This window comes from Rhineura floridana, chromosome 11 (genome assembly GCF_030035675.1).
Source record: "Rhineura floridana isolate rRhiFlo1 chromosome 11, rRhiFlo1.hap2, whole genome shotgun sequence".
Lineage (NCBI taxonomy): Eukaryota > Metazoa > Chordata > Lepidosauria > Squamata > Rhineuridae > Rhineura > Rhineura floridana.
This window is the reverse complement of record NC_084490.1, coordinates 40,554,744-40,580,438: the sequence shown is the minus strand read 5'-3', so window position 1 is coordinate 40,580,438 and position 25,695 is coordinate 40,554,744. Positions and strand designations below refer to the sequence as shown.

The following is a 25,695-nucleotide window of genomic DNA, read 5'->3' as shown; positions in this document are numbered from 1 at the left end:
GTAACTCTGTTGATTCTCCTTGACCTCTCAGCGGCTTTTGATACCATCAACCATGGTATCCTTCTGGAGAGGCTTGTGGAGTTGGGAGTTGGAGGCACTGCTTGGCAGTGGTTCCGCCCCTACTTAGCGGGTCGTCTCCAGAAGATAGTGCTTGGGGAACATTGCTCGACACCGTGGGTTCTCCAATGTGGGGTCCCGCAGGGTTCGGTTCTGTCTCCCATGCTTTTTAACATTTATATGAAGCCGCTGGGGGCGGTCATCAGGAGTTTTGGAGTGCGTTGTCATCAGTATGCTGATGACACGCAGCTCTACTTCTCCTTTACATCTTCTTCAGGTGAGGCAGTCGACGTGCTGAACCGTTGCCTGGCTGCAACAATGGACTGGATGAGAACTAACAAACTGAGACTCAATCCTGACAAGACTGAGATGCTGTTGGTGGATGGTTTCTCTGATCGGATGGTGGATATATACCCTGTCCTGGATGGGGTTACACTCCCCCTAAAGGAACAGGTGCGTAGTCTGGGAGTCATCTTAGACTCTTCCCTCACACTTGAGGCTCATGTAGCCTCGGTGGCCCGGAATGCGTTCTACCAACTTCGGTTGGTAGCCCAGCTACGTCCCTATCTGAGTAAGGAGGACCTCACATCAGTGGTACATGCTATGGTAACCTCGCGTCTGGACTACTGCAATGCGCTTTATGTAGGGCTACCTTTGAAGACGATTCGGAAGCTACAGCTAGTGCAAAATGCGGCGGCCAGACTGCTAACAAGAACTAAGCGGTCTGAGCATATAACACCTGTGCTAGCCCGTTTGCACTGGCTTCCAATATGCTTCCGGGCCAGATTCAAAGTGTTGGTACTTACCTATAAAGCCTTATACAGCGCGGGACCACGATATCTGTCGGAACGCCTCTCCCGATATGAACCGGCCCGTACACTACGGTCTACTACGAAGGCCCTCCTCCGGGTTCCGACTCATAGGGAAGCCCGGAGAGTGGGGACAAGATCTAGGGCCTTCTCAGTGGTGGCCCCCGAACTATGGAATGGTCTTCCCGAGGAGGTGCGCCTGGCGCCGACACTATCATCTTTTCGGCGCCAGGTTAAAACCTTTCTCTTCTCTGAGGCATTTTAATTCCTGTTAATTCTAAACTATTATATTTTGATTTTAGACTGTACAGTTTTTTGTACAGTTTTGTATTGTGATATACTGTATTGTGTTATTTTTATTGTATTTTTAATGTTCACCGCCCAGAGAGCTGTTGCTAGTCGGGCGGTATATAAGCTTAATTAAATAAAAATAAATAAATAAATAAAATAAATTATATCCGCACCTGAAGCAGACAAGCCCACAAATGACTCCCTCTCCTCTCCTTGCTATTAAAAATGCAAAAGAAACAAACAGCTAACAATCGGTTGCCCTCTCATGACCCCCCAAATCATTCACCTGCCTGTTGTCCATTGAGGAGGTGTTGCAACAAGTGAAGCAGCTCAGCCTGACAAGCTTATAGTAGGAGCAGGGAAACATCACTTCTTTCTGGCTCTCTGCCAGGCAGATGCTTACACACGCTTCCCCTCCTCCCCAGCCATCTCACCTGCAGCTAGCTGGGCACTTCACCCGCAGCCCTGAAGCACCTGCCTGGCTTCCCGTCTTCTCTGCTCCTGTGGCCCCAGTGTGGGGTGATGTTCCAAATGTCAGTCAGGAACCAGAGCTGGATTTAGGAACTATCCAAGTAAGCCATGGGTTAGGGCCTCAAGAAGTTTTATTAAAAATGAAAGTGCTTTGGTTTAAACGACATTTCATATCAAATCTACCACCCAAAATCTGAACCCTGGCCTCCCCCCATCCCAGTCCACACCCAGTCCCATCAACTTCCCTTCAAGGGCAGCTGGACTATTTGCATCAACCACAGGGTGCCCAAACTCACCTCAGACCTCAAGAGGAGACAATGGGAACTAGCCTACCAACACATTTTAAAGTCCCATTCCACACCAGGCATCACTTTCACTAATCCCATCCTCACCACTTTCCCACACTTTTCTTCTGTTTTTTAACGGTATGTGGCCTCTGAATCTTGGCGTGGCTTAGGGCCCCAGCGTGTCTTAATCCAGCCCTGCTAGGAACTCAAGTAATTGGTGAAGAGACCTCTGGTCCTCAGGTAGGGCTATCTGGATTCGACTGCTCCATAAGGTCACTGGCAGTCTGCTAGGGGGTTCCTTCTTTCACTAGCCCTCTTCCAAGGAGGTTCCAGGTCTGGGCAAGGCTGAACCCTGATACCACTCGAGGCAGCTGTCTTGCTCTACCCTGTATCCATAATAGCAACCATTGCCTGAGACAGACACACACACACACCATTATACAAAGCCAGCTCCAGGTTTGAAGGGACTTTGAGAAAGGGCCCCTTCTCCCATTTCAAGTTTCTCACATCACCACAGTGCCCACACTATAGCACTGTGAAACATTTTATATGTCAGATGACTCCCAGACAAATCCAACCACTATGCAGGGGGCCAGGGCTGGCATCAGGGTTGGGCCCTGCAGAGCCACTTGTTTGTCGTAGCCTGTGACCAAGGATGGCAGATGCCAACACCAGCCCTGCCGTTGTCACACATAGCTTGACCTCCACTGATTTAAGAAGTCAAGACACTGTTTGTTCTTTCATAGTTAAAAGTACTGTAGGGGGAAAACGACAGTTGTTATACAGTATGCTACCACTAACTCAAAATATACCCAGAGTGAGAGATGAAAGGTGGTACAGTGCTTAGTGATGATGTACAGATTTATGTCCAAGAGTTTTAAGGAAAGGATCAAGCCCTGACAAATGACAATGTTAGCATTGCACCTTACATAATTTTAACAAGGCATCCCCAAAAGCCAAAACAGAGGGACAGTGATTTATCAGGAACAGATACCAGAAAGCAGAGACACAGGAACATAGAAAGCTGCCTTACACTAAATCAGATTTTTGGGCTATCTAGCTTTGTATTGTCAGGCAGCAGTCCTTCAGGGTTTGAGGCAGGGGACATTCCTGTCCCTACCTGGAGATACCAGAACTCTCATACCATAAAAGATACCTGCAGCTATATAGTGTATTAATGCCACAAGAAACTGGAATAGCCAGAAAAGAACAGAGTTGTGACAATTGTTAAATAGTTTGATATATGCTTTTATTGTTGATGTTTTTAACTATTTTTATTGCTAAATTGCTTTGGGCTGTGTTACGGGAAAGGAAACAATTAGAGCCCATGGCTGTTCATGTTATACAGGGAAAAGTTGATTGCTGCCCTCAAGAAGCTTTCAATTTAAAATAGACAAAGAAGAAAATGGGGTAGGAGGGAGAAAGAAAGGTATGGAGGGAAGAATATGTGGGCATCTGTGCTCAACAATTAACAGAAGCTAAACCTATACAAGTGGTATGCCGTTTCTCTTGTATAACTTTTTACAGTCTACATAATATTTAAAAGACTACAAGAAGATGATGAGGATGTGTAATGAAGGCTACAGCCCTACTTTGCCCAGTAGGGGTTTATCAAAGTTGAACACTTCTGAATAAACATGCATAGATAGGATCACGTTGTAAAGCAGCTTGGGCCAGAAGATTATCTAAATTTCTAGAAACAACTACAGAGCCAAGGCATCCCAGCAAAATATAATCTTCAGAACATACTGTACTCCAGATAAACCAATAAAGATATTTCCTAGTCAAATTAACTATTCGAAACACAATCAAAACCACTTAATACATATACTGTCCAAATGTTAAGACTATTTTCAGGCACAAATTTTGAATTAAACACCTGTGTTAATGCTATCCCAAAGTAAGCAGTTAACAGAATAGGGGCATAGGTGGGTATGTTCTACAAATGATATAGTGGCAAAAAGTCTTAAATACATGGAAAATTAAGGCTACTGCAAAGCATGGAAATTAAACATTTAGTTACTCATAAGACAAGAGTTCAAAACCAGAGACAAAGCAGCTGATTATAAAGCTGTCTAGGGAATAAAAATAAAACTTTTTCCTCCTCTCTTCTCCATCCCAATCCTATGCAAAAGTCAGCAGACTCAAGGCCCGCATAAATTAATGGACTAGCACTCCTAAACTCTGCATAGGATCAGGCCACTTAAAAAGTCACCTATTACTTCATGCTTATGAGCATGCCCTGTGTCAACCAAGTCTGGTGTGGGAATGGCAAAAAGAATGGTGCTAAAGAAGAAATACAGAGGTAAACACCGGGGGGGGGGGCAGAAGGACAATGTAGCATACCGAAGCAGTGTAAGGTGAACTGAGAATTAAGGTCAAAAGGAAAATATGAGCACATAATTTTAAAGGGGTGTGTAGAAGAGATGCCAGACCTTGCATGTTTGTCTTGTTCTGTTTAGGAAACCAGTTAAAATGTACAAGGAGAAAAATGAAAACCATGCACACACATTCACATTTAAGGGTCTTCTTCAAAATATGCAGATGTGGGCTCAATTTTGTCCTATTGTTTCTCCCATGCAAATTGAAGGGAAAGTCAGCAATTTAGATATCTGGGCACTATTTATAATGCCTCATGTCAATTTTGACATTTGAAGAGTTTTTTCCCTGTACCCCCCAAATTCAATATGAATTGTCGAGATTCAAAACTTAGGATTCTCACAACCCTAAGACCAACACTCTAGCCAATACATGATTCTTTTTCTTATACATAAGAACTGAGTGAGTAGATCCTGCCTTCAATGCCTGACTGTATGATGGCTGAATAAAAATAAAAATAAAATGAAGAACAAGAAATCCCATTTAAAAAATGTGAGGAAACCATTGTTGATTCGTCTCCTTTGTGGTAGTCCTTTCAAGTTTCTGATCACATCCCCATCAAAGGCAGTTCCTTATAAAGGGACCACTGAAAATAAAAAGGTGACATTCACCAACCTGCACACACACACTCAATTCTGCTGCATGTGTAGATCAGGCCTAACTGGGAGTGAAAGGGAGGCATGACCAGCTGCTTCCTTCTACCTAAATAATGTTGGGAGTTTACCATTTTCTTATTGGGCCCACTGGAAGAGGAGATTTTGCTATCATGGGAAGTGCACTCAACACATAGTACTGCTGACCAGGATTACCTCATGGGAGTTCTTTCCAAAGGTAGAAAAAAATGGGGGGTGCCCCCTCAGAACTCAATTACTGAGGATTAAGCATTGTCCTTCACCTTAGATTTCTAGAAGAAAAAATGATGTCACTTACCTTCAGGGTGGGTGCTTCCGTCCCCAGCCCCTCTGGTTCCACCCATGGGTCTTTAGGTTTACCATCAGCAGCCAGATTGCTGGCTGGGGTTCCATTTAGAACTCATAACCTCTGTTGTAAAACACCTACATTGGTTGCCAATTCATTTCCAGGTCCAATTCAAGGTGCTCATGTTAAGTGTTTAAAACTCTAAATGACTTAGGTCCCAAATATCTGAAAGACTGCCTCCTTCCCTACAGATCCTCTCAGGTGTCCAGATCAACAGAAGGAACCCTCAGAAGCTCATGGGATTGTGGCCTTGGAGAAGGCATTCTCTGTGACAGCCCTTAAGTTGTGGAACTCTCCAGAGATATATCTGCCACCTTCCCTATAGTTTTCATAATATGCTGAAGATGCATCTCTTTATGGTGACCTTTGACATTTGAGATGTATATTTTTACAACCCATCCTATTATTGTGATTGTAATTTGTAATGAACTGCTTTTAATGTTGTATTTCAAGTTGTTGTAACCCACTCTGGGACTTTAGGGTAAGGTGTGGGTAATAAATCAAAACAACAATATCATAGTTGTAGCTTACTCTCAATTCCCAAGGATGAGTAAACAAACCTACCCAGAAACTTGGGAATGAAGCTAATACAACTGGGAATCCAGAATGGTAATTCTTTGGGACAGGTCATAGACTGGATGTTAAAAGAATAAGTATTTATTTGGATGTAAACATCACAGAACAAGAATAAAAAGGATGCTAATACAGAACTCACCACCTTATGCACCCATGATATTGCAGCCACATATTCCAAAGTATGAAATATCCACTCATATAGCTTATCCACAATGCAGCAGTAGGAGTCTTTGCAAAGAGGATCAGAGCCCAATAACAACTACTGTTCCTTTCTTAAGGCCAATGACCAGCAGAAATCAAACATATTTATTTCCACCACTCTTGAGTCAGTAAAATCTACTACTTATATTTTGAAAAGCTGCATGGGCACCTCTTAAGATACCCTAACCAAACTTTGCATGATGGTTTCTAAGATCAAGGAGCACTTTTTCATCTATGTTTGGATACAATGGACACCATTTTGAATCAAGATGGTGAACTGAACCTTTCAAAACTGCACTGCTTTGGGGGTTTCTTAGAATTCCCAAGCAAAACCAGGCACAAGGCTGCAAATTATTTGCAAAAAAAGTTAACAGGTGGCCGGTGAGCCCAAGACCTAATGAAGCAAGTGAGAGTGATTAATTCTCTACATTAGTGACATTTAACAGTCAATATTTTTCAGGCATCATGACAAGCTCTGCGTTTGGGGCAAGAATCAGTATGGTTCTCTAGAGAATAAAAGCCCAAGAAGAGATTGCAGTGCCTCAGAGGATGGGGCGCCTCCCCCAGTTCACTCATATCAGCTTGGAGACATCAAGGTTCACCTGGAATTAAGGGCTCAAGGGACATGAGACACTCACACAGCACCTAGCACACACAATGAAAAGTATGTCCAAGAGGCCACTAACTGTAGCAATACAGTAAGAGAGCTGATGACAAATTTGAGGTCAATTATAATCTACCATTGAACAGCTGTATAGCACAGTGGGGAGGAAAGCCTGGCTGGGAGTTCAGAGTCTGCAAGTTCAAATCCCCGCTCATGTTTCCTGGGTGTCAAGGGCCAGCTAAAGATCACCCCACAGTGAGTGGCTCAGGGGTTACGTGCCCTGCCACCTGTGGGCAAGCTGCATAGTCCCAAGGAGCCCAGTTGCCCCCCAGTTGGCAGTTGCGTACAAGGAAGGGGCTGGCTTGTGCAGCTGTGGCAAGCTGAGTTGGCCCTAGCCAGCTGGGAAGGACTAGCCTCAGAGGAAGGCAATGGTAAATCCCCTCTGAATACTGCTTACCATGAAAACCCTATTGATAGGGTCCCCATAAGTCGGGATCGACTTGAAGGCAGTCCATTTCCATAATCTAGCATTATGACAACTGGCAAGGCTACGTTTGGTAGAGCGCCATTCAAGCACCAATTGCCAGCATGTCCATATTTTTGAAGCTACAAGTTCTACCACCACCACCCATCCCGTTCCTGTTCTTCTGAGGTGCTGGTGGAAATTAGCTGCTTCCCCCAGCCACATAGGAGCTTTGCTTGTAGTCCACCCAAATCTTTTGCTGTCCTTTTGTGTGAAACCACAGATCTTCCCATGTAATGTAGATTGAAAGGCAGTGAATGTCACTATTTTAATCCCCCCACTGGGCAAACCTCCCTTACCAAGACTTTCCCCTCTTCTACAGTGCACATATTGCTAGGAAGGGGCACACAGTTCTTTTCAGCAGACTGGCTCCCCTCCTTCATTCCAGACATCTCTCTCCCTTTCATAGATCAAGAGGTACGAGTACATTAGGCAGCTCCTGAGGCAATAGTACTCCCAGAGCATTCACCTATTACAAAAATGGCACCATTCCATTCAACCCCTCTCTTTGCCAGGGTCTTTGCAAAAAACAAAAAGGTGCAACAATGCTCTTCTCCTCCTTTATATTTTTAATGGTCTTATTCCCACCCTTCAACAATATTGAGAGGTTGGGTAGGCTGAGTGTACACAATTGGCTCAAAGATCACACTGTGAGTGGTCTCCCTAGTCCTAGTTCAATACTCTTAACCACTACACCACACTGTCATTCCTCAAACATTTATAAATTCCTAAGTGATGAACCACAGTTCACTTCCACAAAACCCATGACCTCCCTTAACTGAGCAGAAAGATCTTTTAATCTAACCCTTCCCTGCCTACCCACTCTGTTCTCTCCCTGCTAAATACATGAATAAATATATGAAAGTTGAATGGTTTTATTCTTCTCTGTTGTTGGTTATGTTTTGTATAGTTTTTGTAGTTTACATTTCTCTGTTTGTCTCCTTGAACTCTGTATTTGGTTGATGCAGTTTGTAAAATCTTAACACACATACACACTCTGCCTGTTACAACCTTCCAAGAAAGTTCCAATATTCACATGTAAGAAGGAAGATAGGTACATGGCACAATACAGTATGCCTCAGTAATCTCCGCTCCATCCCACTCTAGCACAAAGAGAAAGGGTATCTGCCTGCTTCATCCCTGCTGTCTGATATTTGTTGGCTTTCACATCACAATACAAGGTCTTTCACAGAGGAAGGACAATTCGGGAACAAACTCTGAAATGAAACTACAGCAAAAACTCAATAAAGCCTCCCCCCTCAAAAAAAGAAAGAGTTGAACTGAGTTTAATTTTGTTTTTTCCTCTTTAAGTATTTCTTACAAATGTCGCTTCTATTGCCCTGTTTTATGAAAGTTCAACACTTCCCATCCTCTTATTCCAATAAAAGGAATACACAGCAAGACACTTAAACATTTCCTTTAAAAAGAGAACCTCTGTGAAACAATATTTTATTCAATTTTACTTCCTACATATAGTGACAAAATAGTTTGAATCCCACATAGGATTACCATTTCTGCTGTAAAGTACCATAAGTGATAGTTATAAAAATTACTAAATTCAAATGTCTTTTTCAGGTTGCAGGGTTTTGCATTCAGAAAGAACCTGTGCATTTCTATGCTCTGACAAATGTATTTTAGCACATGCCGTTTAAAAGAGCAGCTCAATGTTATTGCATCAAATATATTTGCAGGTAAAAGCGTATCAAGAAAATACATTAAGAAACAAGTTTAACCCTCAAGTTTCTCCCCATTAAACCCACTGCAGAAAGTGCCCATTACATATAAATGATCAAATGCCAGCTAGACAAGCATTTATAAAATGCACCAATTCCATAAGACTGCAAAGTATGAGAAACTCCAGTTCCCAGTTTCCCCAGCACACACCAATTCCTCCATAAATAACCTTTAACAGAAACAAGAGATACACTCATCTAAACAGTATTCTACCTTGCTGGAGGAATAATTGCACAATTAGTTAGTCCCTAGCTCCTTGCCAAATTTTTATATAGTCAGTAGCCACAGAAACAAAAAGTAGAAATATTGGAGAAGTTAACACACAAATAGAGGAACACACTGAAATCTAGAAAAAGCTGCTAAACACACCTAGGTGTCTTTCTAGAGAAGGAAAGAAACTCAACATGTGAACTCAGCCAGAACCAGCAAACACCATCCATATGTGGAAATGGGCACAGCAAATCCACGTGCAGGAACCAGATACACACAAGCCTGCTGTGTGGGCATGGCTTTCAGTAATGGGGCGATGCATGAGGTACCACATTTGATCCCACAGAGAACTTCATGCAGCAGTATGAAGCACACCGACTGATGTGCCCCAAATTCTGTGTCAGGGCAATTTAACAGATTGGATGGACATTATTTTAAACTAGACATATTTTTTTAAAAAGAAATCAACATCTATCAGTGAGCAAGGGCAATTCTCTTGCACCTGTCATTTCCAAATTGCTTGCTTGCTTATACATCAACAATAACATGCACATATTTTCAGATCCTGTGAAGTTTTAACAGAAACACTTATCTACATGCAGCTTATTGTAGCATTTTCAATTAGTAGTCCACAGATTGGAAATCAATCTGCTCACCCCAAACTACACTCAACAGCTTTTTCCCCTGGAATAATTCTAGACTAAGTGATTTGAAAAACTGTAAGCCTTTAAATAACACTCACTTAGCAGCTTTCTACAAGAGATGTGAAAGAGGGAAACTCCCCCTCCTCTCTCAAAACCATGCACACAGTACAATTGTTTTTAAAACATGAATTATCTGAAGCATTTGTGATTTGTGCTTAATTGCTTGATATCTAAACTGTGCTGGTTGCACCAATCATGGAAGGAGTACTTTTTTTCCTACTGTGAGGGTTGGTTGTAGTTTTTAATTTAGGCCATTATAAGTCTTTATTTTGCTCCCATCCCCCAAAATAGTATCAAAGTGCTTATGCATTGCTGGCACATTCTAGGAAGTTTCTCATATATATATATAATTTTAAAGAAATGAGAAGTCAAAGGATCCCAAGGAGGATTGCAACTTTCTACAATACTAACCAAAGCAAGTAGGGGCAAATAAACAATCCAACAACGTGGAAGACGATTGCAAAGCCCTCTATATACACATCTGAATGTTACATAAAACCGTAACAGTGGCTGCAACCCCAAAAATATTTATTAGCAGCCCCACTGACCAAAGGAGACTGAAGTGGCTTCAGGATTGTATCCCACCTGCTGGGAGTGCCAATGCAAAAGGACGTCTCTCTTGTTGCTGCCCAATATGTAACGTTGGGATTTGTGGGACTACTTTTGAAGCAATCAAGTACATGCACACATGTGTAAAGGTTAAATCAGAACTGATTACCCATGTAGTGCTTCCAGGAACAATCCTATGACTGACCCAAGAAAAGCTCCTTGGTGTTCTAACAACTTTAACACATATACACATTTACAAAAGTGCTTTGAACATAATCCCATGAGCAACAAAGGTTAGTGTCAAAAGTAGGTCTTAATGGGCAATGATTAAGGTCAGGAATATAATTCATTCATTGTAGGAAGCAAATTATAATTCTACGGTTGGCACCAAGAAAGAGGTTTCTTGCAACTTTGTTTTTCACATGGCTTTCACTTTGATTTGCTTCATTTTCATTTGTTTCTTCTCAAGTTTCTTCTGTTCACGCCGCAAAGCAGCCTCCTGTTGGGAAGACAAGTTGTGAGAGATTATCAGATTGTGTGTTTTGTTTGCAAAACAAAAATGCAAAATCAAGAGTATAAAGGAAATAAAGTTAGATGTATAGGTTAATGGCTCTTTCCAGATAATACCCAATTGTGACTTGATTGTTAGGGAGATGCTTGGCTCACCCACAAGCTACTGCAGTTGTTGCTGGGAAAAATTAAACTGTTTCTTAGTGATTTTCTGTTCTTATAGAGAGGAAGGGATTGAAAGGGGAGGAAAAAAGTGACTTCCTAAGGAGGTAGACATCTCATTTAATGCCCGGGCTGGCTGAAAGCCAAAACACTGCAATAGCCAATCAGTAAGAGAATATGACCAGGTAAACCACACAACAGCTGAAAGTGCACAAGTGTCAGTAGCCCAACCTACAACAGAACCGGAACAGAGAACTGACTCCCCTGACATTGGAAGGAACTGGGCAGAATGCTCTCCTGTCTACAAAAAAATAAAGGTACCAACTAAGAATTTCCTTTTTTCTCATCATAGACAGGAGGGCATCCAACACAGGGAATTACTACCCCCTAGGCCAAATACAACACTCTCAAACCCCCTCACCACGTTAAGGTGTGCATCCTAGAGGGGACCAGCACTATCTCCTGTTACATTTTGGATACTCTGTTCATAGGGTTTTCGTGGTAAGACGTATTCAAAGGCGGTTTACCATTGCCTTCCTCCGAGTCTGAATACATCTCAGTCTGGTGTCTCAACTTTGACCATTCTGTCTTGAGTGCCCCTGCTAGGAGTCTAGCCTCTTGGTCTAGACTCCTGACGGCATTGCTCTCAGCTTCTTCAACACTGACCAAGACCAAGAGGCTAAACTCCTAGCAGGGGCACCCAAGGCAGAATGGTCAAAGCTGAGACACCAGACTAAGATGCATCCAAACTCAGAGGAAGGCAATGATAAACCACCTCTGAATACCTCTTACCACGAAAACCCTATGAACAGAGTATCCAAAATACAACAGGAGATAGTGCTGGAAGATGAGACCCCCAGGTCAGAAGGCACTCAACAAGCTACTGTGAAAAACAAAGGACAAGTACAAGTAGCGCTGTGACTAATGACACAGCTGGGTCAAAGCCAAAAGGAAGCCCAGAGGCTGATGTGCACAGATGCAAAAGGAGAGTCCAGAGTTGTATGTAGAGATGTGAAGGCCCAGAAAAAAACTGGAAAAATTCAGAAAAAACATGCTTTTTTTCCAAAGTCTTTTTTGGATTTTTCCAAAAAAATGAAGAAAAAATGAATTAGGGAATGTTTTATTTTAGCATGATGAATAAAATGTTACATTGGATCTTGGTCCCCCACTTTTTCTCCATTCTTTTTATGGGAATGGATGCTTTATGTCTGCTTCACTATGGAGGACTAGCAGAGACATCAATAATTTGTTATTAATGTTGATGGTTTCTTCTGTTTTTTTTAATTGTTTTTTGCCTGCTCCTCATAAACTGGCAAAACGAAAGAGGTTCATTCCAGTTCAGCTGTTGCTTCCAGTTCAGGAGCTTGTAGATTCATTTGTTACAAAAAAAGTAAAAAATTTAAAAAGAAAATTCAATTTGTAATAATTGTTTGAATAAAACATACTTTTAATATACCAAATGTGATAATTTTATGCCAAACCAACTTGTATACAATTACATATTATGTTCCTGAAGGAACATTGATTTTCAATCTGTAAAAAGTGCTAATATTGCATTTTTTCCATTTTTCCAAAAATTTCCATTTTTTCTGAAAAAAACAGGAAAAAAGGTTTTTTCCAAGGCTTCAAAATTTCTGGAAATTTTACATCTCTAGTTGTACGATGCACACAATTGGAACATGGAACGTGAGAAGCATGAATCAGGGAAAGTTAGAAATTGTCAAGCAAGAAATGGAATGTATCAACATTACAATACCTGCTGTGAATAAATTAAAATGGATGGGAATAGAACATTTTCAATCAGGCAACTACAAAATATTTTATGCAGGAATGAGAAATTACGAAGAAACAGGGCTGCTTTAATAGTGAAAAGTGATGTAGCAAAAACAATTAAGAGCTATAAGTGCAAGGTCTGAGTGAGTTATGTCAATGAGATTAAACAGGAAATGTATTAACATAACCATCATCCAAGTCCACGCTCCAACGGCAAATGCAGAAGAAGAGGAATTGGAGACACTTTACATAGAAGTACAGGAAGAAACTTATCATACATCAAAACAAGACCCGCTGATAATCATGGGGGACTGAAATGCAAAAGTAGAGAACAGAGAAGAACTAGAAACTGTGGGAAAATGGGGCTTAGGAGATAGAAATGAGGCAGGAGAAAGACTTATCGAATTCTGTGAAGCCAATAATTTGTTACTCGCAAACACATTTTTTGAGCAACTGAAAAGACGACTGTATACATGGACATCACCAAATGGTCAATATAGGAATCAAATTGATTATATAATTGGTAGCAGATGATGGAGAAGTTCCATTCTGCAAAAGCAAGACCAGGAGCAGACTACGGTACAGATCATGAACTGGTAATATCAAAAATCAGAGTAAAGCTAGAGAAGAACAAAGCAATCATAATACCAAAATACAATTTAAATAACATCCCAGAAGAATATAAAGATCAAACAAGGAACAGATTTGAGGCTTTAAATTTACTTGACAGAGAACCAGAAGAACTATAGAGTGATGTCAGAGACATCACCAGGGAAGAATGCGAAAAGACAATACAGGATGGCCCCGCTTTTCAGAGTTCTGGTAATAAGGCAGCACCAGCAGGGCAATCAGCTGTAGAGCGGAGAGCTCCAGTCGCCATGCAACAGCTGACAGCAATCAGCTGTAGCACACGAGCTCCCCGCGCTACAGCTAATTGCTGTCAGCTGGAGCACGGCGGCTGGAATACAGTAGGGCCCCACTTTCCGGTGGTTTTCACTTTTCGGTGGGGACCTGGAACGTAACCTGCTATATGAGTAGGGCCCTACTGTACCTCTAGTTAAAAAGAGAGAAAGACCTCAATGGATGACTGAAGAAACTCTTAAAATGGTTAAAGAGAGAAGGAAAGCAAAAGCAAAAGGAAATAAAAACGTTAGAACCCTAAATGGAACTATACAGAGACTAGTACATAAGGACAAAGAGAACTATTACAATAGTTATTGCATAGAAATAGAAGAGGACAACAAAAAGGGTAGAACAAGAACCCTACTCCAAAAAATTAGAGAAATTAAAGGGAAATTTAAACCAAGGGTAGGGATGAATAATCAACAGGAGAACACACTGACTGAGATGAAAAAAAAAGGGAAGATGGAACCAATACACTGAAGAACTCTATAAAAGAGATGCAAGGATGACAGATTCATTCATGGAGGAACCGTATGATGAAGAACCAGAAATTTTAGAATGTGAGGTGAAAGCTGCTCTTAAAATACTTGGAAGAAACAAATCATCAGGAACAGATGGCATACCAATTTATTTATTTAATTTATTTATTAGATTTATTAGTCGCCCATCTGGCTCGTTATCCATACCAATAGTGTTGCTACAAGCTACTGAGACTGAATCTGTCCAAATTTTGACAAAAATTTGTCGACAAATATGGAAAACTAAACAGCCCACAGACAACGAGGACATTGAACTTCTCAAGGATTATCAATACCTTGGCACAGTCATTAACCAAAATGGAGACAATAGTCAAGAAATCAGGAAACGGCTAGGACTGGGGAGGGCAGCTATGAGAGAACTAGAGAAGGTCCTCAGATGCAAAGATGTATCACTCAACACTCAAAATCAAGATGATTGAGACCATGGTATTCCCGATCTCTGTACATGGATGTAAAAGTTGGATAGCGGATAAGAGAAAAATCAATTAATTTGAAATGTGGTGTTGGAGGAGAGCTTTGCAGATACCATGGACTGCGAAAAAGACAAATAATTGGGTGTTAGAACAAATTAAACCAGAACTGTCACTAGAAGCTAAAATGACGAAACTGAGCTTATCATACTTTGGACATATAACAAAAAGACATGATTCACTAGAAAAGACAATAATGCTGGGAAAAACAGAGGGGAGCAGAAAAACAGGAAGGCCAAACAAGAGGTAGATTGATTCCATAAAGGAAGCCACAGATCTGAACTTACAAGATCTGAACAGGGCGATTCATGACAGATGCTGTTGGAGGTCGCTGATTCATAGGGTCGCCATAAGTCGTAATCAACTTGAAAGGCACATAAAAACAACAACAACAACAAGGCAAAATACAATGGTAGTTATCAATTCCTACTGCTGGAGGTCTCTGCAGAATGGTTCTCCCAAAGGCAGCCATGGCCAAGGCAAAGGTTTCTGTCTTTATAACGTCTTGTGAAAGTGCAGTCTGAAGCCCAGGTGAGTGTCCTACAGATCTCTCCTAAGAGGGCTCTCTCCCAAAGAACTACAGAACTAAAGCTGCTGCATCTTTAATAGAATGGACTAAATATTGCATTTGGCATTGTGAAGCTGAGCAAGGAATAAACCAGACCAATGGATCCAAAGCCACCTAGACAGAGTAGCTAAGGATGGACAAAAGGGCTATGTGCCAACATATAAGTTTGGTGCAAGCCATAAAACACTGAAACTATGTCACTCTTTCCTCCATGGGGTTAGAAAGCCACAAACAATAAGAAATGCAGTACCAGCTGTTGAGCTTTTCAGAAGGCCAAACTGGTCTTGGAGGATAAATGAGGAGGCTGGCCATCACACAACCCTGTTGTTCTGAAAAATACAGTGCTCCGTCTTTACTGACAGAGCTCCCAGCTCTAACTTTCAGCATGCAAAAGTTACTGGCACCAGAAAAGAATCTTGAGAGATATTATAAGAATACAACTCCAAGAACCTTAAAGCATATATAACTAAGGGGCAAGAATGAGGAAGCACTGGTGGAATGCTAAGATCCCACACAGGGACCCGATGGACCAACAGAGGAGAAATCAGTCAAGTGGCTTTGAAAAACCTCCAGATCAGAGAGTGCAATGAGGTCACGTAATCACCCAAACCCTCAAGAGGGCCTGAAAAAGCTGGCATCTCTCTCTTTGAGATATTGGGACAGAGATCAGAGCTCAACTCAATATGGAGGAGAAACAGGATGTCCACAAACTGCATGTAAAACAAGGATTTCCATAGATGGCAGTCTTCTACCTAGTGTTGCAGGCTCAGCCTGTAGATGCCTTGTGCAAGGACTGAAGAGTCAAAATAATAGAAATGGTACCCAACAGTGATCATGGCCTACCCTTCAGATAGGCAGCTGGAATAACTGAGATGGTGCAGGAGATGACCTTGGCAAAGCAGATCTGGATCTGTAGGAAGTGCCCATTGTTCCTCAACCACAAGTGCTACCAGATGAGAAAACCAGGAAGGTTTTCAATATGATCCAGTTTCAGATCTCTGTGGTGTAATGGTCAGAGCAGCCTTCCCAATCTTTGGATCCCCAGATGTTGCTGGACTAGAGTTCCCATAATTCCTGACCATTGGCCATACTGGCTGGGGCTGACGGAAGCTGTAGTCCAGCATCATCTGGGGACCCAAAGGTTGGGAAAGGCTGGGTTAGATGGCTGTGACTATGACCTGGGAGACCAGGTTTTGAATCCCTACTCAGCCATGAAGCTCAATGGGTTAGCCTTGGCCTCTCTCAGGCTGTCTCTCAGCCTAACCTATCTCACAGGGCAGTTATGAGGAAAAAATGGAGAGGAGAGAACTATGTACAACACTTGGAGCTCCTTGGAGGAAAGGTGGTATTTAAATGCAATAGAGAATAAATAGAAAAATGGCAGAAAGGCATACAAGAGGTCATAGGGCTTGGAGCACTTCCACAAAAAACAAGTATTGGCTTCTGAAATGCTTTTGTGTCCTAGGAAAGAAGATAAAACTTGGGGAGTAAGAGGCCATGCCTAAGAAAGTGAATTTCCACCTAAGAAAGTGAACTTTAGCTCTGCCCTCTCCATTCTAGGATTTTGTGTTTTAATCACTACCTGGAAAGGCCTCAAGGAGAGGCCTTTTAAGAGTCAAATATCCAGTGACGCAATGGCTAAAACATTTTAACCTGCCATGAATCTCACAGGATTGCCTTGGACAAGTCATTTTCTGTCAGCCAAACCTATCTAACATGGTTGTTGTGAAGCTAAGATGCCACTCAGACAGCTTTAGATCAGGATCCCCTCGCTGGATCGTCACCTTGCAGTGGTGAGTGGGCTTGAGTGTTCCAATGAACCCTGTGAGCGATGCAGTCGGGAGTCATGTACTCCCAGCAGGGTCACCCATGGCGGTAAGGTCAAGGGAGAGGAACCAGACAAAGAACGATCCAAGAAAGTCATCAACGGCAGAACAGGCAGAGGATAACAATGTGTATGTTACAATGGCTGTGCAGGCAAATGAAGGCTGCAGCAGATGAAAGACTTTCAATCATCATGGTATCCATGCCATTGGATCAAAGCCTTTTTCTGTCAAGATTGTGTGTTGATAGTCATGCACTGATCTCCCCACATAAAACAAATTCATGCATGGGTGTCTTCCAACCAAAACAAAACAAAAGTTTCATGGCGATCGGCAAATGGCAACGGGGGCAGGACTGTGAAATCCGGAAGATCCTAGTCATGGACCGGCACATGGGCAGTGGATACAGACTCAGTCATTCTGGCTCAAGGACTGAGGCAGTTGAGTAGTTCAGCAGCTATATCCACAACTGAGCAGTCCTATTCAGGATCCACTCTGCTCACCTCGTATGGGGAGGGGGCTAGAAAAGGTGCCCTAAACATAGCCTGCCTAATCTCTCCCTGCCTGGATTACTGCATCCAGTGGGGTCACCACTTAGCGGTAGCAAAAGACAAATGAACTTTCGAATGTGGAATATATGGACATTGCTGGACAATACAGATAGTGAACGCCCTGAACGCAGGACTGCCATCATCGCGAGGGAGTTGAGACGTTTTAATATCGGCATAGCAGCACTCCAAGAAACTCGAAGAGCAGGAGAGGGACAACTGAAGGAAGAAAAAGGAGGTTACACCTTCTTCTGGAAAGGACTGCCTGAAGAAGAATGATGAATACATGGAGTAGGCTTTGCTATTAAAAATGATCTTGTGATGCTCTTGTCAGAAGTTCCTACTGGCATTAATGTATGACTCTCAACTCTCCGATTAAAACTCGCCAAAAACAGGCAGGCAACTATTCTAAGTGCTTATGCACCAACATTAGATGCTGATGAAGACATCAAGGAAAATTTTTATACTCAGCTGGACATCATCTTATCAGAGATACCCAAGGATAAAATTATCCTCCTGGGCGATTTCAATGCAAGAGTTGGGCGTGATTTTGATTTATGGCCAGAAACAATTGGGAAAGAAGGAGTTGGCAATAGCAACCTGAATGGCATTCTACTTCTGACTAAATGTGCAGAGCATAATCTTATTATTAAAAACACACTCTTTCGTCAGAAAAATAAATTTAAAACATCATGGAAGCACCCTCAGTCGAAGCACTGGCATCTCCAGGATTACGTAATTGTCCGTGCCAGAGATCGTAGTGATGTACTCCTCACTTTGGCCATGACGAATGCCAATGACTGCTGGATAGATCACCGATTAATTAGATCCGCTATGGCCATTAATATTGTTCCTCAACGTAGGCTCCAAGGAAGAAAATCAAGGCGTAAAATGAACATCCACGCCCTTCAAGATCCTATTAAGCGAGCCTGCTTTCAAACAACTCTCAAGAAACATCTACCTACGGAACTCCCTGAAAACATTGAGGAACACTGGATTAAACTGAAGACTTCCATTATTGCAGCATGTGAACAAACTATTGGATACCAAACTAAGAAACATCAGGACTGGTTTGATGAGAATGATAGTGAGATTGAACACATCATTGACAAAACAAGGAAAGCCTTCCAGATATGGCAAAAAGACATTAACTGTGCTGCTAAGAAAAAAATCTATGCCAGTGCAAAGGCTGAGGTCCAAAGAAGAACTAGAGAACTTAAGAATGCCTGGTGGATAAAGAAAGCTCAAGAAATCCAGCATTTTGCAGATGCTCATGATGCATGGGGCTTTTTTAATGCCACAAAAGCCATCTATGGACCAACAAATTATGGTACAAATCCTTTACGTTCAATAGATGGTACCAAACTTCTAAAGGACCAAGTGTCTATTGCACTGCGTTGGAAAGAGCATTACCACGACCTCCTTAATTGTAACTCTATTGTGGCTGAGAAGGTCTTCTCGCAAATCCCACAACAACAAATTAGGGGATACTGCAAGCTCATCTCTAACTTGGATGAAGTCAGTAAAGCCATTAATCAAGTGAAGAGTAACAAAGCTAGTAGACCTGATGGGATTCCTGCTGAAGTCTTTAAAGAAGGTGGGCCTGAACTTACACAACAACTTCATAAGCTCATCAAAAAAATCGGATGAGGGAGGAGATCCCAGAAGACTTTAGGGATGCCATAATTATCACTCTTTTCAAGAAGGGTGATAGAACAGATTGTGGAAACTACCGAGGTATCTATTTTCTAGCTACCGCAGGTAAAATCCTTCCAAGGATCCTCACAAATCGCCTCCTACCTATCTCAGAAGACATCCTCCCTGAATCCCAGAATGGTTTCCGTCCTTCCAGGGGGACAGTGGACACGATCTTCACTGCACGACAGCTTCAAGAAAAATGCAGGGAGCAAAACCGACCTCTGTATATGGCGTTTATTAATCTGACTAAGGCCTTTGATACTGTAAATCGAATTGCTCTCTGGACCATCCTTCTGAAAATTGGATGCCCTGATATATTTGTGAATATTTTGCGACTCCTCCATGACAACATGACGGCAACAATTTTGGATAACAATGGCTCTCAAAGTGATCCATTCAAAGTGGAATCAGGTGTCAAACAGGGATGTGGCATTGCTCTGACCTTATTTGCTATTTTCATCAACAATTCTACACCTTGTTGAGGGGAAACTCCCCACTGGCGTGGAAATCACATATCAAACAGATGGAAAGCTTTTTAATCTCAGTAGGCTGAAAGCAAAAAGTAAGGTAATTACAACATCCGTCATAGAACTTCAATATGTCAATGATAATGTAGTCTCCGCACATTCAGAGGAAGATCTCGAAACTATCCTAAATGTCTTTGCAGAAGCATATGAAAAGCTTGGCCTCTCGCTCAAAAAACCCAAAGTGCTTCATCAGCAAGTGCGAACCAATCCCTCTGAAGCGCCATCAATCCAGCTTAATGGTGCAACGCTGGAGAATGTCGATCACTTTTCTTATCTTGGCAGCCATCTCTCTGTAAAAGCTGACAGCGACGCTGAAATTCAGCATTCTCTGAGCTCTGCAAGTGCCGCATTCTCCCGAATGAAGCGTAGAGTGTTTGAGGATCGGGATATTCGCAGGGAGACCAAATGCTTATTTACAAAGCCATTGTACTACCGACCTTACTGTATGCCTGTGAAACATGGACCATCTATAAACGCCACTCCCAATTTCTTGAAAGATTCCACCAACACTGCCTCCGGAATATTCTGCAAATTACTTGGGAAGATAGGCAGACTAATGTTAGCGTATTAGAAGAAGCAAAGACCACCAGTGTTGAAACAATGATCCTCCAACATCAACTTCGCTGGACCGGCCATGTTGTTTGAATGCCTGATCACCGTCTTCCAAAGCAGCTACTTTACTCCCAACTTAAGAATGGAAAACGGAATATTGGTGGACAGCAAAAGAGGTTTAAAGATGTTCTCAAAGCGAATCTTAAAAAATGTAACATGAGCATCGAGAACTGGGAAGCCTTGGCCTATGAGCATCCCAATTGGAGGTCGGCCATTATCAAAGGTGCTATGGACTTTGAAGAAGCTCGAGTACAGGGCGAAAGGGACAAACGAGCTAAGCGGAAGGCACATCAAGCAAATCCTCCTCGTGACTATCTTCTATCTGGAAACCTATGTCCTCACTGTGGGAGGCTGTGTGGATCCAGAATTGGCCTCCACAGTTACTTACGGACCCACTGTTCAAGACCTTACCCTGGAAGACAATCTTACTCAGCCACGAGTGATCGCCAATGAGATCGGGATAGGGAACCTCTGGATCACTGGCCAATCTTAGCCCGCTAGGAAGTCCAAGTTGGATCATGAGGCTGTTTTCCCCAAACCACACCCACCTGTCCATCAGTGGATGTCACTGGCTGGTATCAACTGATGGACAGGATTTCAGTTCTGTTGGGTGTTCCCTGCAGCATGTTCCCTGTGATGAAGGTGCTGGCAAAGCATAATCCTGAAGCCAAGAGGACTGAACCCTCTGCTCATCATCTGTCAATGACAGATGATCGACAGGTGGATGGTCCTGCCCACCTGTCAAAGTTGGCCCACAGAGGTGGGGGAAGATCAAGATCTGACCTGCTAGGCCAAAAAGGTTTCCCACCCTTGCTTTAGATTACAGCTGGGGCAGAAATGTAATAAATAAAACCATCTATATTTGCAGTTGGCCTCCCCAAGCCAAGTAAATAACTCAAGATTCCTAGAATGTTTTCATTCCTCTCAGAGTTGGTTCCGATGTTATGTCTGTGGCCAAGAAGGTAAAAGACTGCTAACACCAAGACATCTACTCATGTGAGCAGGATAACATGGAACCGATACACACACACAAAAGCACAGGTCCTCTTGTGTAAAAGAGGCAAATGAGTTCAGGACACCCACTTTACACTGCTCACACAAGGAGACCACTCAGGAAAGACCTTCAGCCTGGGAACAGGCAGATCAAAACAAAAAGGGATTCTGCATGAGTATATGCCCCCCCACAACAGAGTCTAAAAAGGCCAGAGAAAGAGATTGCTGCCCTATAAAACATAACAACCACTAAGTGTTTGTGTTCAGAGGCTTGACACAATCAGATCAGGTTCTGGACCGGGGTTAGAGATGCTATTGCACATTCCACACAGCCTCATGGACAGCACGACTTGCATTCTAAGAATCTCTCACTTAAAAGCTTGTCTCTACTGACTACTTTCCATGGATTAATCTCTATTTTACATACATCTTATCCGCTATTTCTGCATGAAAATGCAAGCAGAAATCAGTGCATCCTCCCAGTTACCAAACTATAAACTATGCCAAACAGAAGGGCAACACGTCATCAATGGATGCAACTGTGCATCCAACACTTATAGTGCTCGTTTTACTGCTCCAGAGATCTCAGAAACTGGTGTGCTCTTCAGCACGCCAGGTTCAGCAAGCCTGATACCTTTGGTAAGAGCTTGATTTTCACTATGCCCTAGTACAATGAGCTTGTTTCAAACACGTATTTTACCTCCAAGCGACGCTGCTTCTCTGGATCTTCCTCATTCATGATTCTCTCTTTCTCGGCTCGCTTCTTCTCCTCCCTGCGAGACTGAGCAGCCTCTTGTCTTTGCACATGAGTCAATTTCAGAAAATTCTCTTCTACACGTGCCCTATTCTTATCTGCTTTTTGTTTGCCCTTGCCCCAAAGAAAGGGAGAGACACAAACAAATCACAGTTACAATGGGTAAACACTTAGTACATCAGGCAATGTTGCAATGAGCTCAACACGAGAGATAAAAACATTTGGATACTCGCATGTGGCAAAAAGTAGTCCTGAACTGGTCAAAAGTGGCTGAATTACAGAGTTACACCAGACTACTCTTAACATGTTTATGTGAGATGCCCTTAATGACTCTTTGAGGGCATAGTGGCTCTACTCCTCCTAAAAAGTCTGAAGGCCAGGAATATCACACCAATTTGCCAGCACTGAAACTGGCTCTCTGTGCTCTTCCAAGGATATGTTAACATGCTAGTTTAACTTACAGCTCAACATAGCCTGCACCCTCAACATCTAAAGCAACTCTGGGGAACCTCTGGCCTGCAGGCCAGATTAGGTCCAGCAAGGGCCGTAACGTGGCCCGCATCTACAATCCATGCTCACCTGCCCTATACTTAACATCATATATGTGGCTACAAAGGAACAATCACAAGTATTAAAGTGTACTCCTGATTGTTCCTTGGCAAGAGAAACTAGGAACTTGCTAGTGGAGTCAAGCCCTAGGCAAAGCAGGGCTTGCTGTGAGCACCGATCAGCTGATTGCCATTTACAGCTAGCCCCACAGGGAAACGCTTCCTTTGCCTGTGCAAATCAAACTGCACAGGCAAACAAAATGGAGCCTGCAGCCACAGACCAGCTGACAGCTGCTGCAAACACTACTTCCTTTGCCTACATAAAACTCTATGAACAAAGGAGAATACTGCACCTGGTGTCAGGTGATTGACAGGTAGGCAGCCTCACCCATCTGCCAAAATGGCCCACAGAGTTTGGAGGAGATCATGATCTGGCTCACTGGTGGAATTCATGTCCCCACCTCTGATCCACATGACTACAATATATGTCTTCCCTCTCCACCTACACCATGCCCTGTCACAAACAATGCGAGTCCCCCAAGAGCACACTCTTACATATGCCAAAGTTTGTGCAGAGCAGAGGGGATTGTGTCTGTGAGGAAAGGGGAGACAGGAATAGAACTATGATAGATTTTATCATGTACTTTAATAAGAAGCCCACACATTGACTAACACATGACTTACTTCTCTATTCAGACGGAATTTTTTTGCTTTGTCAATGGAATAAATAACCATGTTCATCAGAGGCAGCAGAGCTTCCATATCTTTTGGGGAGGTGTTGCCTGATCCAGGAACTATAAAGCAAAGCAACACTTTCTTCAGATTAAGGACATTTAAGAAACAAGATTCAGATACAGCTAAATGGAAGTCTTCATGCAATGCTCAGCTTTTAGGACAAAGTTTAAATAGGCAAATGATTAATCAAATTATAAGATTTCTTTAATCATGTGCACCTTAAGAGATTAATTGATTACATTTGCATATAAGAAAAAATAGTCCTGAAGCAAAAAGCATACTTTTCTTTTTATCAGGGGTGGCTACGCTGTGGCCATCCAGATGTTGCTGGACTACAGCTCCCATCATTCCTGACCACTGGCCATGCTGAAAGGGGCTGATGGAAGCTGGAGCCTAACAACACACAGAAGGCCAAAGGTCAGCTACCTCTGTTTTAGATAGTGCACATGCATATTGCTGTAGACACCATCTCAAATGAGGCATTCCCTACAGGAGAGAGAAGGTGGACTGCTTCCTAAAAGATGGTGGCTAACATCAGCAACTTTTCAGTAAGCTTATATTAAAAATAGTTTCTTAAAAATTTGTTGTCCATTTAATCAGGGGACCCTTTTAATTAAGTTTTGAACTGATTAATCTAACCAATTTTCAAGCATTGCAGCCCTAAATAATAATGTAGAAGCCCATAACACATGGGAAAACAACAAAGGACAGATCCTAACATCACAGTCCATGCAATGATTCTTCAAGTGATGCCATCTGCATGGAAGAGTTTGGCAGGCTAGAATTTGCTCTTTTTTAAATATACAGGTAGAATACAGACAACCACACAAGATATATAAATGCATTAAAAACACTGACTGATGAACAAAAATAACAAACCATATTTTAGCAACAACATTCACAAAGTTGACAACATTCACAATTTTGACCAAAATTGTTTTTTTTAAATTGTGTGATTAAATTGTTGTTTGTGTTTTAAAATTTGTATATTTGTTTTTAATGTTTTTAATTGCTGTAAACCGCCCAGAGAGTTTTGGCTATGGGGCGGTATATAAATGTAATAAATAAATAAATAAAATAAAAAATCCACACTTGTGTTTGCCTGGGATATTTGTTTGCTATTCCAAAACACCATGCCCTAAATGGACTAACTGCATTATCTTGACTCACCCATACTTTTAGAAATGCGGATAGTCATAATCCGATTTTCTTGCACAATTAATTGACTGACAGCAACTTTGGATTTTTCTAGTATTTAGCAATTAACATACATCCTCCTGCCAAAAGATCTCTAGGACCCCATTATTTTTCATGCTTCACCAGCATTGGTATGCAAGCGCAAACATGCAACTAATTGTGGGACACTGCACTATTGTGAGCCCCCTGCACCCCATTATAACAAGAAGAACTATTAGTGAAAGCAAAACTGACTCCTACCCAGAACACATTACAAATTACACTCTGGTTGTGAAATACCGTCTTAAGTGCAGTATTTTACATCCTCGAGAAAAGCAGTTTGAAAGCAGAAGTGTTACTTACCGTTAAAAGTAAACAATAGCGTCTTTTTAGTTTCAGGCAGTTTCAAAGGCTGACCTTCCCTAGCAGACAACAACAACAAAAAGCATCAGTGGAAGGAGGATATTAAAATGCAGCAAATAATGGTACCACAGCAGTATCTAAAGCCACCAAAAGCTCTCACATAGTGGGCTCCTTTTTTGGGGGGGTGTTTGCATGCATTCTGCATTAAAGCCCAATCTGGAGCATTTTAAACTATTGCAGCAATTTCTGCAAGAGTTTAGATTGTCCTGGGAATACTTTCCTGCAGGATGTTTGTGATTATACTTCCCACAATAAACCCCACTGGAAAAGCTGGTGGGAAAAATGTGATTCGGCAATAGTCTCTTTTGCCTCCACTGCAGAGTGTTAAGGCATTCAAGAGAAAGCATTTTAGATATCCTTTATTGTTCAAAGGGAAGCATGAGTGTATCCAGGGGTCTTCATATGAATCAACCCAGACCCTGCAATTTTCTTTGAGGTCCTTCTTCATATGCCCCCTCCACGGGAGGTTTGGAGGGTGGCAATACAAGCAAGGACCTTTTCAGTGGTGCTACCGCCAACTGTGGAATGCTTTTCCCAGGGATGCATGCCTGGTGCCATCT

The 25,695-nt window shown here is 42.2% G+C and overlaps 1 protein-coding gene across 2 annotated transcripts in view; it reads right to left on the bottom strand.

Moving 5' to 3' along the window:
* Positions 1-8,589: 8,589 nt before the first annotated feature.
* CCDC47 (coiled-coil domain containing 47) overlaps positions 8,590-25,695 on the bottom strand; it is a 39,208-nt gene continuing 22,102 nt past the window's right edge. For both annotated transcript variants that reach the window (XM_061589543.1, XM_061589542.1), the window contains exons 10-13: positions 25,076-25,134; positions 23,486-23,595; positions 22,200-22,367; positions 8,590-10,872 (exon numbers count right to left, since the gene is read on the bottom strand). In XM_061589543.1, the coding sequence (XP_061445527.1) occupies positions 10,792-10,872; positions 22,200-22,367; positions 23,486-23,595; positions 25,076-25,134 (418 nt within the window). In that variant the 3' untranslated portion in view covers positions 8,590-10,791. The remainder of the gene's footprint in view (positions 10,873-22,199; positions 22,368-23,485; positions 23,596-25,075; positions 25,135-25,695) is intronic.